Source organism: Lepidochelys kempii, chromosome 13, assembly GCF_965140285.1.
Source record: "Lepidochelys kempii isolate rLepKem1 chromosome 13, rLepKem1.hap1, whole genome shotgun sequence".
Classification (NCBI taxonomy): Eukaryota; Metazoa; Chordata; order Testudines; family Cheloniidae; genus Lepidochelys; species Lepidochelys kempii.
The window spans coordinates 19867384-19884073 of NC_136392.1; the positions used below are offsets into that span (position 1 = coordinate 19867384).

The window sequence follows — 16690 nt, forward strand, 5'->3', positions numbered from 1 at the left end:
ATATCGAGCCGTTGATCACTACCCATTGAGCCCAACAATCTAGCAAGCTTTCTATCCACCTTACAGTCCATTCATCAAAGCCATACTTTTTTAACTTACTGGCAAGAATACTGTGGGAGACGTTATCAAAAGCTTTGCTAAAGTCAAAATATATCACATCCACCGCTTTCCCCATATCCACAGAGCCAGTTATCTCATCATAGAAGGCAATCAAGTTGGTCAGGCATGACTTGCCCTTGTTGAATCCATGTTGACTGTTCCTGATCACCTTCCTCTCATCCAAGTGCTTCAAAATGGATTCCTTGAGGACCTGCTCCAGGATTTTGCCAGGGACTGAAGTGAGGCTGACTGGTCTTTAGTTCTCCAGGTTCTCTTTCTTCCCTTTTTTAAATATGGACACTGTATTTGCCTTTTTCCAATCATCCGGGACCTCCCCCGACATGAATTTTCAAAGATAATGGCCAATGGCTCTGCAATCATATCAGCCAACTCCCTCAGCACCCCCGGATGCATTGGATCTGGACCTATGGACTTAGGCATGTCCAGCTTTTCTAAATAGTCCTTAACCTATTCTTTCACCACTGAGGGCTGCTCACCTCCTCCCCATACTGTGTTGCCCAGTGCAGCAGTCTGGGAGCTGACCTTGTCTGTGAAGACCGAGGCAAAAAAAGCATTGAGTACTTCAGCTTTTTCCACGTCATCTGTCACTATGTTGCCTCCCCTAATCAGTAAGGGTCCCACACTTTCCCTGACCTTCTTGTTGCTAACATACCTGTAGAAACCCTTCTTGTTACCCTTCATATCCCTTGCTAGCTGCAACTCCAATTGTGCCTTGGCCTTCCTGATTACACCCCTGCATGCTCTAGCAATATTTTTATACTCCTCACTAGTCATCTGTCCAAATTTCCACTTCTTGTAAGCTTCCTTTTTGAGTTTAAGATCACCAAAGATTTCACTGTTAAGCCAAGCTGGTCGCCTGCCATATTTGCTATTCTTTCTGCACATTGGGATGGTTTGTTCCTGCGCCCTCAATAAGGCTTTTTTAAAATACAGCCAGCTCTTCTGGACTCCTTGTCCCCTCATATTAGCTTCCCAGGGGATCCTGCCCATCAGTTCCCTAAGGGAGTCAAAGTCTGCTTTTCTGAAGTCGAGGGTCCATATTTTGCTGCTCGCCTTTCTTCCTTTTGTCAGGATCCTGAACTCAACCATCTCATGGTCACTGCTGCCTAGGCTGCCACCCACTTCTACTTCCCCTACCAATTCTTCCCTGTTTGTAAGTAGCAGGTCAAGAGGAGCACGGCTCCTAGTTGGTTCCTCCAGCACTTGTACCAGGCAGTTGTACCCAACACTCTCCAAAAACTTCCTGGATTGTCTGTGCATTGCTGTATTGCTCTCCCAGCAGATGTCAGGATGATTGAAGTCCCCCATTAGAACCAGGGCCTGTGATCTGGAAACTTCAGTTAGTTGTCCGAAAAAAGCCTTGTCTACCTCATCCTTCTGATCCGGTGGTCTATAGCACACGCCCACAACGACATCACCCTTGTTGCTCTCACCTCTAAGCTTAACCCAAAGACTCAACAGGCTTTTCTCCAGTTTCAAACTGGAGCTCTGAGCAATCATACCGCTCTCTTACATACAATGCAACTCCTCCACCTTTCCTCCCGTACCTGTCCTTCCTGAACAGTTTATACTCATCCATGACAGTGCTCCAGTCATGTGAACTGCCCCACCAAGTTTCTGTTATTCCAGTCACGTCATAGTTCCTTGATTGTACCAGGACTTCCAATTCTTCCTGCTTGTTTCCCAGGCTTCTTGCGTTCATGTACATGCACCTAAGATAACTAGCCAATTGCCCTACTTTCTCAGTATGAATCAGGAGACTTCCCATCTTGTACCCTCCTCCTTGTGTTTCCTCCCGGTATCCCACTTCCCCACTTACTTCTGGGCTTAGGTCACCATCCCCCGGTGAACCTAATTTAAAGCCCTCCTCACTAGGTTAGCAAGCCTGCCTGCGAAGATGCTTTTCCCTCTCTTCATTAGGTGGATCCCATCTCTTCCTAGCAATCCTTCTTCCCGGAACAGCATCCCATGGTCGAAGAATCCAAAGCCCTCTCTCAGACACCACCTGGGTAACCACGCATTCACCTCCACAATTGGACGGTCCCTACCTGGGCCTTTTCTTTTAACAGAGAGGATGGACAAGAACATGACTTTCACCTCAAAGTCCTTTATCCTTCTTCCCAGAGCCACGTAGTCTGCGGTGATCCGCTCAAGGTCATTCTTGGCAGTATCATTGGTGCCCACGTGGAGAAGTAGGAAGGGCAACTAAAATGATTCGGGGTTTGGAACGGGTCCCATATGAGGAGAGATTAAAGAGGCTAGGACTTTTCAGCTTGGAAAAGAGGAGACTAAAGGGGGATATGATAAAGGTATATAAATCATGAGTGGTGTGGAGAAAGTGAATAAGGAAAAGTTATTTACTTGTTCCCATAATATAAGAACTAGGGGCCACCAAATGAAATTAATGGGCAGCAGGTTTAAAACAAATAAAAGGAAGTTCTTCTTCACTCAGCACACAGTCAATCTGTGGAACTCCTTGCCTGAGGAGGTTGTGAAGGCTAGGACATAACAGGGTTTAAAAGAGAACTGGATAAATTCATGGAAGTTAAGTCCATTAATGGCTATTAGCCAGGATGGGTAAGGAATGGTGTCCCTAGCCTCTGTTTGTCAGATGGTGGAGATGGATGGCAGGAGAGAGATCACTTGATCATTACCTGTTAGGTTCACTCCCTCTGAGGCATCTGGCATTGGCCATTGTCAGTAGACAGAATACTGGGCTGGATGGATCTTTGATCTGACCCAGTATGGCCATTCTTATGTTCTTATGGGTAGTGGTCTGAGGTCTTGATCAGTCTCGGCAAACACTCCGTCACATCCTGGATTCTAGCTCCAGGCAAGCAGCACGCTTCTCGAGTCTCCCAGTCTGATCAGAAAATGGATGACTCCGTCCCCCTTAGAAAGGAGTCCCCGACCATCATCACCCTTGGGAGTGGTGGTCATGGAACCTCCACCCCTAGGACAATGCATCCCATGCCTTCTGGCCAATGGGGGTCTCCTTCTGATATCTTCCCTCAGAGGGCTCTTCCAAATCCTTCTCCGCAGTAGTACCTGTACAGAGAGCCTGAAAACGGTTTCACACCTCTAGCTGCATTGGAGGTACATAGGTTCTCCTCTTTCTTCCTCTGGCGGTCACATGCTGCCAATATTCTTCCTCGCTCTGCACTGCACTCGCTGATTCTTCAGCATGTTTTGCTTCCAGAACCAAACACTGACTTTTAGCCAGAAAATCTTCATTTTCTCTGATGCAATGCAGGGTTGATACCTGGTTCTCAAGTCTTCTAACCTTCTTTTCCAATATGCAGACCAGCTTGCACTTCATACAGACGAAGTCACGTCTGTCCTCTGGGCGAAACACAAACATGGCACATTCTGAGCAGGTCACAACAACTGATCACTCACTATCTGTGTCTTCCTTCGAAGAGGTTCCTCATATGTTGTATGTACTCTCTCAGGAGCCTGAAAGGCAGAAACACTCTGTGCGAACTCCCCACAGGCAAACTCCCTCTGTTTGCCTGTCCTCGGTTCACTGCTCACTTGGTTCGCAACTGGCTGCCTTTTTATAAGGCTGCTGGCTCGAAGCAGGTGGCCCGGCTCAAAGCCTTCCCTCCAATCAACCACTCAAGGCCCACCTGGAACAAAGCACGCCGAATTCACACTTTTCAGTCAAACACCCACAGGGTCAAACTGTCACACTATTCAAACAAACAAGCACATGGTCAAACAAATGGTCACAGCAGACAGTTGAATATTCACCCCACCAGCTCACCCCACTAGCTTCACAACATTCAGGTCTAAATACAGTACAAATTCTTTTTCTTCGACTGAGCTTTCCAGCAATAGGTCTCTCGTATTCTGGCACTCATGTTTCGTTCATTTACTTTTAATAACACATACAGACAACCTCTGCCAGCAGGCTTTATTGTTTTTTATTCTAGGGAGGCATTCAGTTTCTAGGGAGATGGATGCAATACAAGAACCCAGATAGACAAGGTCAAAACCTGGTCATTCACAGGCATGAGATTTCTACCCATACATAATTATATGGTTCTAATAATTAGGACAAGGACCAGAATAGAATGAGCTGTGGGGGGCAAGATGGGGAGCAGAGGACAGGGGCAACAATAGAAGGAGAGAGGTGGCAGTAGGGAAGGAGGGATGGGAGTCAAGTTGGAAGAAGCTAGCAAGAGGGACAGGAGTGAAGGATGTGAATGGAAGAAAGTGCAGCAGCAGGAGGGAGCTGTAGATCATGCAGAGCACAAAGTGATACAGATCCTGGATCCGTCCTCCTCAAAATGTAAAAACCTGGCAAGTTTTGAATTATTGGGCTCCAATTCCATTCAATGACTGAGGCTTCACAGAGGCATCACTCCTTGAGCGTTTTGGTGGCCGCACAACCCTTTGATGAAATTATAGGCTTGAGGCTCATGATCCATATTTATTCCATATTGTGCCATGTACAAAATCCTAGCAACATGCATCTACATGTTCCTAGCTCATCTCAAACATTTCCTGCAAAAGCGACCCACAAGTGCAGTACTTTCATGGAAGTGACAGCAACATTAAGTAACTTCCTTTAAACTGTGGGCTATCTGCCTCTACCCTCTGTTGGTATTGTAAACAAGACACTTGTAAACTGCAGCAGGAAAGTAACAAGGTTCCACTCCATGTCTCCAGGAGAGGGTTCTCTCCCCCTCAAATACCTTGCAATAAAACAGGGTTAAAGAAATTGGGCGAGGAGCATCTGAGCAACTCCACCCAAAGTAGAGTGCAACTTGGAAGAAAAAAGCCCAGCACCATCAGGTTCCCAGGGCTGTAAGAACTACCCAAAGCTAACTGGAGCCTTGTCTCTCCAAATGAAATGGACAAGTGGGGAACTGGATAAGCGCAGGACTTTTCTTATTGTTTATAATGGCGGGTTACTTCTTTGTTTCACTCTGCCTCCTTGGGACTGGGGAAATGTACAGGGGTTTTATTTTGCGGGATACCATTCCCTTTCCCAGAAACTCTTCTGCCAGATGCTGTTGGTTCTTGAGGAAGTGGATGACTGTTACAAAGATCTAGCTCTTCTTCCACACTATGCAGTCCAGACATCCAGTGATGCCTCATCCACCTTCACCACTGCTGGGGAACCTGGCCCTCATCCACTGGGTCCATTGTTGGCTCTCACTCATTACCCTGAGCAGGGACCCTTATCAGGTACTACTTCAAAGTCTCCATTGATAGGCAAAGGGGTGCACACACTGACCCCATCTGGCACCACCTGCAGGGCCACCCCAAAAATGTGTGAATTTACAGCATTGAGCCACATCTGGGAACTTTGCTACACGATGCCTGGTGCAACATCATGAACCATGACACTCTGGTTGGGACAGTGGTCCTCAGTAGACTATGTGTGTTTGATGATTTTCCCAATGTATATAGGGGACATGACCTTTCTAACCATCAGGAACATTTCTGGAACAGTGGATTGTCCCAATAGGAGTGGTGGAGGCAAACAACTTAATTAGTTTTGAGAGAGAGCTGGACAAATTTATGAGTGTGACTGTATGACGGGGTTGCTTGTGATGGTAGGAGGCAGGGCTCAACAGCCCTGGAGCTCTCTCCAGTTTATGTCACTAAATGGTCATGCTTTAGGCTTTCAGCTGGCTACCTGAAGCGGTCAGGAAGGGATTCCAATTGTATTCTGAGGTGGAGGGGGGGTTAAATCTTCTTCCTTGGAAGCATCAGGGATGGCCACAACTGGAATGGGACATTGGACAGAGTGGGACGGGGCTTTGAGGTGGCACCAAGCATTCTCTCTCTGAGGTGCTTGACTGCTTGGTTCTTGCTCACATGCTCAGGGTCTAACTGATCACCACATGTGTAGACTGGAAGAAGTTTATGTTAATATAAATCGTCAGTATTAGACATGTCAGATCTTAACAGCAAGTGTACAGAAAATGCTGTTGCTGAGACAGAAGCCACATACTGCTGTCTCATCTCTCCTCTGTTACTTCGTGTTGGGTGTCTGTCACCATTTAAAAAAGGTCCCTGTCTCACACGTTGAACTTTGGAGGGTTCGGAGTAATGCCCGCCCTACATTAGAAGTGCCTGGGATGTATTATGGAATGATAACTCAACTGCAATGCTACATGTCTATTGGACAGCATCTGTACTCCTGTTCCCTCCTCACATTCCTCCCCTGGATCCACCCCTGGCCACGCTGCTTGGGACTGTGAGCGCCCTGTCTGCTGTGCAGGGGTGGGAGGGGAGCTGATGTCAGGTGTCCCCTCTCCCTGCCCAAGTACCTGGTCTCCACTGAGCCAGGGTGACAGGTCAGAGGGGAATCTGTGCTGCTGCCTCTTTGGGTCCAGAATTGCCAGCAGCTGCTAGTGTCTGAACAAGCCTTCAGACTCCTGATCCTGAATGCTGTCTTAAAGAGACAGCTTGCTCATAAAAAGAAAAGGAGTACTTGTGGCACCTTAAAGAGACTAACAAATTTATTTGAGCATAAGCTTTCGTGAGCTACAGCTCACTTCATCGGATTCACCTGAAGTGAGCTGTAGCTCACGAAAGCTTATGCTCAAATAAATGTGTTAATCTCTCAGGTGCCACAAGTACTCCTTTTCTTTTTGCGAATACAGACTAACACAGCTGCTAATCTGAAGCTTGCTCATATACTCACTTAGGCCCATACCCTTTCTTAATGATTTCCATCATTCTGTTCGCTTTTTTGACTGCCATAGCATATTGGGTGGATGTTTTCAGAAAACTACCCACAATGACTCCAAAATCTCTTTCTTGAGCTAATTTAGACCCCATCAGTTTATATGTATAGTTGGGATTATGTTTTCCAATGTGCATTACTTTGTGTTTCTCACACACTCTGTGACACACTCCCCTCAACATACACATACACACACTCCCTCTCACACACATGCACTCTTTCTCACACTCCCCACACACATTGTCTCTCACACACTACCCCAAGAACCAACATGCACGCTGTCTTTCACTTACACACAATCTTTCACACACATGCACGCACTCACACACGCTCTCTGCACACACACACAGTGTCCCTCACACAGTCCCCCCAACACACACAAAACCAGCACTCCCTGCATCTAGGTCATTTTCCCCACCTGGGCTGGGCGGTGAGGAACAGGAGCTGCTGCTCTCTTGCCTTCTCCTTATGCAGCCCAGGTAGGGAAAGTGACCTGGACGCAGGGAGCCCTGATGTCATTCCTCGCTCTCCCCCCACACAGCCTCTTAGGGGTGTGGGGGGCAGAGGAGCAGCAGTTCCAGGAGGAGCAAGCAACAAGGCCAGCTGCTCTGTGCATCCAGGTCAGTTTCCCTATGTGGGTGTAGGAGGAGGATGAAGGGGTTAGAGGCGAAGGGGTCACAGTGCAGGGGCTAGGGGCGCAGAAGGGGAGGACAGGGGTTGGGATGAAGGGGGTACAGTGCAGGGGTTAGGGGCACAGGAGTTAGGCCAAAGGGGGTGTAGGGATTGGGGGCACAGGAAGGGAGTGGAGAGATTAGGGGCACAGTGTAGGGGTTAGGGCACAGGAGGGGGCAGGGGTTGGGGTGCAGGGACTGGTGCGCAGGAGGGGGCAGGCATTAGAGGCACAGTGCAGGGTTAGGGGTGAAGGGAGAGTGGTGAGACTGGGGAGCCCATGGGGGCGCGGGGCAATGGGGGGGGCGCCACGCCCACGGGGGCCAGAGGCACCAAAATGCAAGTTCGCCCAGGGTGCCATTTCCCCTAAGGCCGGCCCTGGTGGTGGCGGCGGCCACGAATCTGGCTCTAGGCAGAGGTGCGAGGGGCAGGGGGAGAGAGAGAGCCCCCCACTGCCCCGGGGGGCAGGCACGTGCCGGGGTGCGGGGGGCTGCCCCACCGCGGAGCCGCCCGCCCACGGAAGGGACGCAGCCCCCGGCTCGGACCCAGGAGCACCCAGCACGGGGCAGGCAGCCGGCGCCCGGCTCAGAGCCGCAGCTCGCTGCCCGGCCCGGCCGTGCTGACCCGCTCGCTCACCTTAGGCAGGTCGAAGACGGGCGCCCCCTGCCCCGCGCCGCGCTCCATGCTGCAGCCGCGGCTCCCCTCCAGCCCGCTCTGGCGGGACAGCGGGGCTGGCGGGCGCCTGGAGCCCGGCCCCGCCCAGCGCTCGGGCCGGCCCCGCCTCGCGGACAGCCGCCCGCGCCCTTTCCTGAGGCCCACCGGCCCCTGGGTGCTCCGCTGGGCGGGGAATCGCTGCAGCCTGGGCCGGCCCCCAGACCCCGCTCCCCTCTGCAGCCCGGGGCTCCCGCACGCACCTTCCTGGCAAGCAGCTTCCTCCTCTCTCCCCCAAACACCCGGGCCCCTCAGATCCCCTACAACTCCCCCGCCCGCCTCCCCGCTCCCTGCTGGAGGCTTGGCGGAGGTGCCCGCTGTCCGGAGAAGCCCTGAGGTGGGCTGCAGTGAGTGAGGCTGGGGGCTGCTGCTGGGTTGAAGGAGAGGAGATGACGCCTGCAGCCAGGGCCCACGGTGCCACCATCGCCAGCCCTGTCAGACCCGTCGCACCCTGGCACAAAGCAGGGAAGAGAGAGAAAACCAGGGGTCCATTGCAGCCCAGCCTCCAACAGCAGCCCGGGGAGGGTAGCCGGTCCTGGGAGACCTGCGTGCAGGTGCCAAACCACTGTGCAGAAGGAACCAGCACCATTGTAGTTACAAGAGAGGGGGAGCGTTGTGACATTTGCTGCCAACACATTATTTGCTCTGTTTGTGTATTAAACTCCTTTCCCCTCCCTTTGTCTTTCCTACCAGTTTATAGTGTAAGCTCTTGGGCACGGGGCCTGGCTACTGCTCTGTACAGTGCCTAGCACAATGGGGGACACAAATTTGTTGGGCCCTAGGCTCTACTGTAATAAATATGAATAATTTATGCATGTTCTCCATCAGAATGTTAGGAACCATTAGGAAAAGGATAGGCAATAAGACAGTAAATATAATGCCACTATAGAAATCAGTGGTACACCCAACCCTTGAATACTGCATGCAGCGCTGGTCATCCCATCTAAAAAATATGTATTAGCAATGGAAACAGTACAGAGAAGGGCAACAAAACTGGCAAAGGATATGGAACAGCTTGTATATGAGGAGAGATTAAAAAACTGGGACTACTCAGCTTGGAAAAGAGATGCCTGAGGAGGGATATGATTGAGGTCTGTAAAATCATGCATAGTGTGGAGAAAGTGAACAAGGAACTGTTATTTATCCAGGGGTCACCCAGTGAAATTAATGGGCAGCAGGTTTAAAACAAACATAAGAAAGTACTTCTTCACACAATGCACCGTCAACCTGTGGAACTTGTTACCAGGGCTATTGTGAAGGCCAGAAATATAACTGGATTCAAACAAGAATTAGTTAAATTCATGGCGGATAGGTCTATCAATGGCTATTAGCCAAGATGGTCAGTGGTGCAACCGCCATGCTCTGGATGTTTCTGACTGTCAGATGCTGGAGTGGATGACGGGATGGATCACTTGATGATTGTCCTTTTCTGTCCATTCCCTTTGAAGCATTTGGCACTGGTCGCTGCCGGAAGATAGGATACTGAGTTAGATGGACCATTGGTCTGACCCAGTATGGCCGTTTTTATGTTCTTAATAAATAACACACCAAATGTTCTGAAATCTCTACTGCACCAGCAGTCCCATGCTACAAACTGATCCATGTGGGTGGACCTCTGTGCTGGCACAGATTTCCACGGGTCAGTGGGGTTCTCCTACAGATGCAGAGGGCTGCCCATGTGAATCAGGTGGCAGGACAGGCCTTAGTAGGGGCTCATCATGCTGGCAAATCTACAAGCTTAGCAGCCTGCTTTCTACAGTGTTTAATGGAAATATATGTTCCCTTCCATATGTATTATTAGGTATCTGCTCCAACCAAGATCAGAACCTTATTATTCTAGTTATTATACAAATATATAGTAAGAGGCAGTCCCTGCCTGGAAGAGCAAGGATTTTATTACTCATGTAAGTGCTATTTACTGCAAGTGTTAAAGATTTGGGCCTTTGGTTAGCAGCAAAACTGCAGCCAGGCACCTTGGAATTATTAGTGGGATCCAGCTCTAAAAACAAAGGTATCTACCACTTGGGCTGAAGGTGAAGCTCCATCTGCTGCCATGTGACCATTCATTTAACTCTGAGTTACAGAGAAGATGTTTAAAATTGAAGTTCCTTGTCCCTCAGTCTATAGAGTGGCCTGGCTCAGTTATCATCAACTGATATTGATGTGTTTCCAGTTGCTACAAAAACCTCAAGAGTGGTTGCCCCATATTTGGGTTTGCCTTTTAGCCCATAACATCAAGGGCAGGGACCTTGTCAAGCACTTACTATTAATGATAATAATGAGGATGCAGCCTGAACAGGGGTTTTTTCAGTCCTGGAGTTGCTGTGTGTCTCTTAGTGGAAGATGGTGACGTCTCTTTTGGGCTGGCATCTTATTGTTCCCTGCCAGCCATGCTTTACTGCTAAATAAACATAACTCTAGACTCTTCAGGCCAGATTTTTAAAGATATTTAGGCACCTAAAATAAGCACCCAGGTGGATTTGGAATCAATGGGTATTAGGGATCTAGGGAATTCTGAAAATCCCAATGGGTGCCTATATACATTTAGGTACCTAACTATCTTTAACGATCTGGAACTTCATAACTACCCTTAAATCCACATTAAAATCAGACTCTGCATCTCCCCTCAAAATGAACCCTCCAGTCTCAGCTCTGTTTTCTCTTTATTCCTAACCCTCCCCTTTTCCCTCTCCAATACTGTACCAGGAACATCAAATATTTTTATTATAGCTCAGACGTCCCTTCTTCCTTTTTGCTATCTTTTCTCCTAACTCAGGGCGGGGATAATTTTTCCCCAATCCCCCTCTCCCTGCAGTCACCAGGAAGCGCAGCACCTGGTCAGGAATATGGCAGTCTCCCTTTGTCACCAGATCACTCTGTTTTCTATGGTGAGGCTTTGAAAGGTGCTCTTATCACTTATGAAGCTCATCCCTCAGAAAGCAGAACAGCAGCCACCAGGTGTGGAGTGCCCCTCTTGGGGCACTACACATCCTACTTTGGGCTCCTGATCCTGTTTGTGATGCCAATTAAAAAAATACTAAAACTGCTAATGGGAGAATAGCCCATAGCTGAGTACTCAAGTACACTATGAGGCATGGGAGAGACAGGATCAAATGTGAGACTGAATGGAGCCACTTAGAGGGCAGGACCCAGTTTCTCTTTGTCAGTGATGGGACACCATTTAAACTGGCATTGAAGAAACACCAAGGAATTAGCTTCTGAATCTGCTTTATTAATTTAATAAGTCTGTATATCCAAACATACAGACACTGACCTGCCCATATATGAGAGGTAAGTACATACAGGTTCTCAAACCTTTTTCCTTTCTTTCTCTTTATTAATCTTTTCACAGGCCTTTAATCCTTATCCATGCGTTACACTTTTTAGACACTATAGGCACAGAAACGTTGCTTGGGCCTGAGTGAGTCACAGGAAAGAGTTTCACTTCTTACTGTCTTTCTTTACATGTCAAATTTTAAATTAATACAATAGATTTATAGATTTCAGCCCTGGTGAAAGGTGCTGGATTGAAAGCCCGGGATACTGAAGTCATCTGTTTAACTGCAAGCCGGATATAGCATGGCAATAGTACTGCGAGCTTCCTCACAATTGACAGTAAGCCCACAGCATGTGTTAGACCTAGCACATCAAAATCTTTCAGTGGAAACATCTGCTCCAGCTGGAAGGTTTAATTTCCATCTTGAGGAGACAGATCCACGCAGAGCTAATGTTCTAAAAACAGCAGTGTCGCGGAGGCTGCACGAGCCAGCCGGAGAGGCTAGCTTTCCCGAGTATCTACCTAAGGTTAGGGAAGGGATCATATTCGGGCTGGCTTTGCTACACTTCTATTTTTAGTGCTCAAGCTTGACCAGAGCTGGCACAAGTATGTCTCCCTGAGCTGGAAATTACATCTTCTAGCTCCAGGGTAGACTTATCCTCTGCTTTGTCTCATGGCCCTTTCAGTTCTGGGCTTCTCTATTGGGAGACTGCCCACAAGAGAGCCCACTGTTTTCTTGCACTCTCACCATTCTCTTGTGCTCATCTGTCACCTATGTCATCAGATTTTTCCAGCTCTGCAAATCCAACATCCAGCCACTGAGCCATCCCCAGCACTAACTAAAATGACATTAACACTCAGAGTCACATCAGCAGCTAAAACATATCAGTTTTATAAATGTTTCCCCTGAGGCTGTTGGGGCTGAGCCATCCGGTTAAAACTCAGGATGGAGTATTTAACCTTTATCCTCAGTTTCTTCTCCATCTCTCTACCCAACCCTCCCCACCAACCAACGCCTTAGCCTCCTGAGGTCACATGATAATGATTTTGATTTCTCAGGTGTGTGGCTGGCCTGTATTCAGGGCAGGACCCAAAGAGAAAGGAAAAGTTGGCTTTTATCCTCTCTTGGTAGCTCTGCAATTCTTTGTTCAGCCCCTGGAATCACTTACAGCAGCCTTAGAGCTCTCCTAACTTACACTATGGCCCCAAGCGACTCTTCTAGCACTTGGAAATAGTCAGAGCAGAGAGATTCTCCAGCCAATCCTTTTCACTGGCCACTCCCCATGTCAACTGGCCTGGGCTGCTGAGTTTAAGGCCTGTTTGTCAGTGGAGCAGCACAAAGGGGCTGTACCATACTGAAGAAATAGGCCTTGCATTTCCACAGCCTGAGAATGTTACTGCTGTGGGCCCTTGGAATGAGCTTGGCAGAGCTAAACCCAGTCCTAGAGTACATAGGAGGGCTCCATTTACTTCAGTGGGGAATTTGGCCCTCTGCGGCTCCTTCAGAGCAGATCTGTCCATTATGGCAGCAGGCCCTGCTCTGTTTATTACAAATAAGGCTGTCAATTAATCGCAGCAACTAACTCAAAAAAATTAATCATGATAAAAAAATTAATCACGATTAATCGCAGTTTTAATTGCATTGTTAAACAACAGAATACCAATTGAAATTTATTAAATTTTTTGGATGTTTTTCTACATTTTCAAATATATTGATTTCAATTACAACACAGAATACAAAGTGTACAGTGCTCACTTTATCTTATTTTTATTACAAATATTTGCACTGTAAAAATGATAAACAAAAGAAATAGTATTTTTCAATTCACCTCATACAAGTACCTTAATGCAATCTCTTTTTTTTGAAAGTGCAACTTACAAATGTAGATATTTTTTTTATGTAACTGCACTCAAAAACAAAACAATGTAAAACTTTAGGGCCCACAAGTCCACTCAGTCCTACTTCTTGGTCAGTCAATCACTAAGACAAACAAGTATGTTTACATTTACAGGAGATAATGCTGCCAGCTTCTTATTTATAATATCACCTGAATGTGAGAACAGACATTCACATGGCATTTTTGTAGTTGGCAGCACAAGGTATTTATGTGCCAGAGATGCTAAACTTTCATATGCCCCTTCATTGTTTGGCCACCATTCCAGAGGACATGCTTCCATGCTGATGACGCTTGTTAAAAAAATAATACGTTAATTAGATTTGCGACTGAACTCCTTGGGGGAGAATAGTATGTCTTCTGCTCTGTTTTACCCACATTCTGACATATATTTTTATGTTATAGCAGTCTCAGATGATGACCCAGCACATGTTGTTCATTTTAAGAACACTTTCACTGCAGATTTGACAAAACACAAAGAAAGGCACCTATGTGAGATTTCTAAAGATAGCTACAGCACTCGACCCAAGGTTAAAGAATCTGAAGTGCCTTCCAAAATCCGAGGTATGGAGCATGCTTTCAAAAGTCTTAAAAGAGCAACACTCCAATGTGGAAACTACAGAACCCGAAGCACCAAAAAAAAACAAAAACAACCTTCTGCTGGTGGCATCTGACTCAGATGATGAAAGTGAACATGTGTCAGTCTGCACTGCTTTGGATTGTTATCAAGCAGAACCCTTCATCAGCATGGACAAATGTCCTCTGGAATGGTGGTTGAAACGTGAAGGGACACATGAATCTTTAGTGCATCTGGCACATAAATATCTTGCAATGCCGACTACAACAGTGCCATGCGAACGCCTGTTCTCACTTTCAGGTGACATTGTAAACAAGAAGTGGGCAGCCTTATCTCCTGCAAATGTAAACAAACTTGTTTGTCTAAGTGACTGGTTGAACAAGAAGTAGGACTGAGTGAACTTGTAGGCTCTAAAGTTTTACCTATTTTTTTTTTGTATTTTTGAATGCAGTCTTTTTGTACATAATTCTACATTTGTAAGTTCAACTTTCATGATAAAGAGATTGCATTATAGTACTGATATGAGGTGAAGTGAAAAATGCTATTTCGTTTGTTTTTATAGCACAAATGTTTGTAATAAAAATAAATATAAAGTGTGCACTGTACACTTCGTGTTCTGTGTTGTAACTGAAATCAATATATTTGACAATTTAGGAAACAGCTAAAATATTTAAATAAATGGTATTCTATTCTTAACTGTGCGAGTAATCACAATTAATTTTTTTTAATTGCTTGACAGCTCTGCTATAGACACTACAAATGGGACCATTCCATCAAATCTGCTGACAATTGAGAGCCAAACCAGAACAATGAATTCTCCCCTTAAATGCCTCTGCTGCGACCATTCTGTTCAGATACCTGAACATTCTGTTCTGTAGGAAGCTCATCAGTGAGTGGTACATCCATGGAACTCTACTCCCATCTAGAACAGCTTAGAACAACACTGCACGGGTGGTAGTCTCATGACCCACTCTCAAAGTGCCTCAGTAGCAATTTTCCGCTACAGGACATTTAAAATCTACACTTCAGCCTTTACTGTATAAGGTACATTTTCTACTCTGTACATTTAGACTATTTATTTATTTCATGTTCCCATAGATTAGAGATTTCGGAGCTTCCCTTACTTCACCTTCCTTCTGTATCCAGCTTAGAGGTGAATGGATCTTTAGCGCTGCCTACACAGACACCTGGAGTCATGGGGATCAGCTGGGGAGGGGTGACGGGAGTTCCTGCTGCATTAATATTGAACACTATTAACCTGTGCTGCTACTTTTTGGGAATCATAAAAGGACCAAAGCTCACAGGTGCATGGACAAACTCCACCTGCAGGCTCAGCAGCACCACACATGGACACCATTTGGCATTGTAGGGTTTTCAGATACTGTTAGAAGAAGGGCAGAAGAGGCTTTTTTGTGTGTTGTGACAGTTGATAAAATTCAGACTAATCTCTTCCAGAATCCATCTAGCTCCAAGGTATTTATTTCTGGAAAAGTTTCACACACTCTCTCTTCAGAGACATGTTTGTGTTAAAAATTGTTTGATAAACTATACGCTTGTTGTAATAAAGAACACACAATTCTCAGATAATAAAGTTGAGTGGGGTTTTTCTGCAACTGTCTGTTCCCCCCACTTCTATCTCCTGAAACGTGGAATTGCAAGCTCATCACACTAGATTACATCTATGTTGGGAACAGAGGGAAAGGAGCTATTTCAAATGACACCAGTGCTGTCCAGCTTCATATGCTCCCAAGTGCTGGAGCAAGGAGCCCAAGAAATGAGAAAAGGAGTACTTGTGGCTCAAGTACTCCTTTTTTTTTTTTACGGATACAGACTAACAGGGCTGCTACTCTGAAAGAAATGAGATGACTGCGGAGCCAGGAGAGAGATATTTATGGCTCTGAAGCGCCTAGAAAACAAGCATTTGGCAGCTAGGCAGAAGCTGCACCTGTTGTTTGTTTGTTTTTACAATCCAACAACCAACTTAGCTCAATCAGCTTCTACTGGATCATGCTGCCAACTTTGCTCCGACATGGCATGTAAGAGGCCACTCTTGTTCCCATTGAAGTCCGCAGGAAACTGGCCACGTTCTCAGTGACTCCAGTAAGAGCAGAGTTGGGCTTTAAATCTCCAAGTCTCCTGTTCTCTGAAGCTCCGGCTGAGTAGAATCCATCTCTCATCTAGCCTCCCACATGCTCACAAGAATGGAGCAGCCAGGCAGAGTAGGGGACAGAATAATACACATCTATAAACTCAAGCTCTGCCAGGGTCAGTCAAATCTTTGGTCTCTCAGCTCACAGGAATGTGCATTCAAGTTTTATTTTTAGCCAAAATCAGCTGTTTGCAAACTACAATTGGACAGGAAGGACAGGGGGCATCAGGTTTCCCCTATGAGAATAAGACCCACAGTAGGGTGACCAGATGTCCCATTTTTAAAGGGACAGTCCCGTATTTAAGCCCTCCTGCAAGTGTCCCAACTTTCTCTTTAAAATGGGCAAATTGTCCCATATTTTCTGTCTCCTCCCACCCCCATCAGTAGTGGTGGGTCCACTCCTGCTGCTGGCCGGATCCTTGCTCGCCAGCCACCCATCCACGAGCAGTGAGTGGGAGCGTCCCGTGGCCGACTATGGAGATGGGTGTGCAAGGCTAATGGCGGGGTGATGATGCAGCCCGCAGGGCCAGGTGCCCCTGCACTGGTCTGTCAGCGCAGCCCCCGTTGTGTGCCAGCTGTCGATCAG

General features: G+C 47.0%; 1 protein-coding gene across 1 annotated transcript in view; it reads right to left on the bottom strand.

Moving 5' to 3' along the window:
* LOC140897214 (adenosine deaminase) overlaps window positions 1–8217 on the bottom strand; it is a 41039-nt gene extending 32822 nt beyond the window's left edge. The window contains exon 1 of the mRNA XM_073309606.2: window positions 8132–8217. Coding sequence (XP_073165707.2) covers window positions 8132–8179 — 48 coding nt within the window. The 5' untranslated portion in view covers window positions 8180–8217. The remainder of the gene's footprint in view (window positions 1–8131) is intronic.
* Between the last annotated feature and the right edge of the window lie 8473 nt (window positions 8218–16690).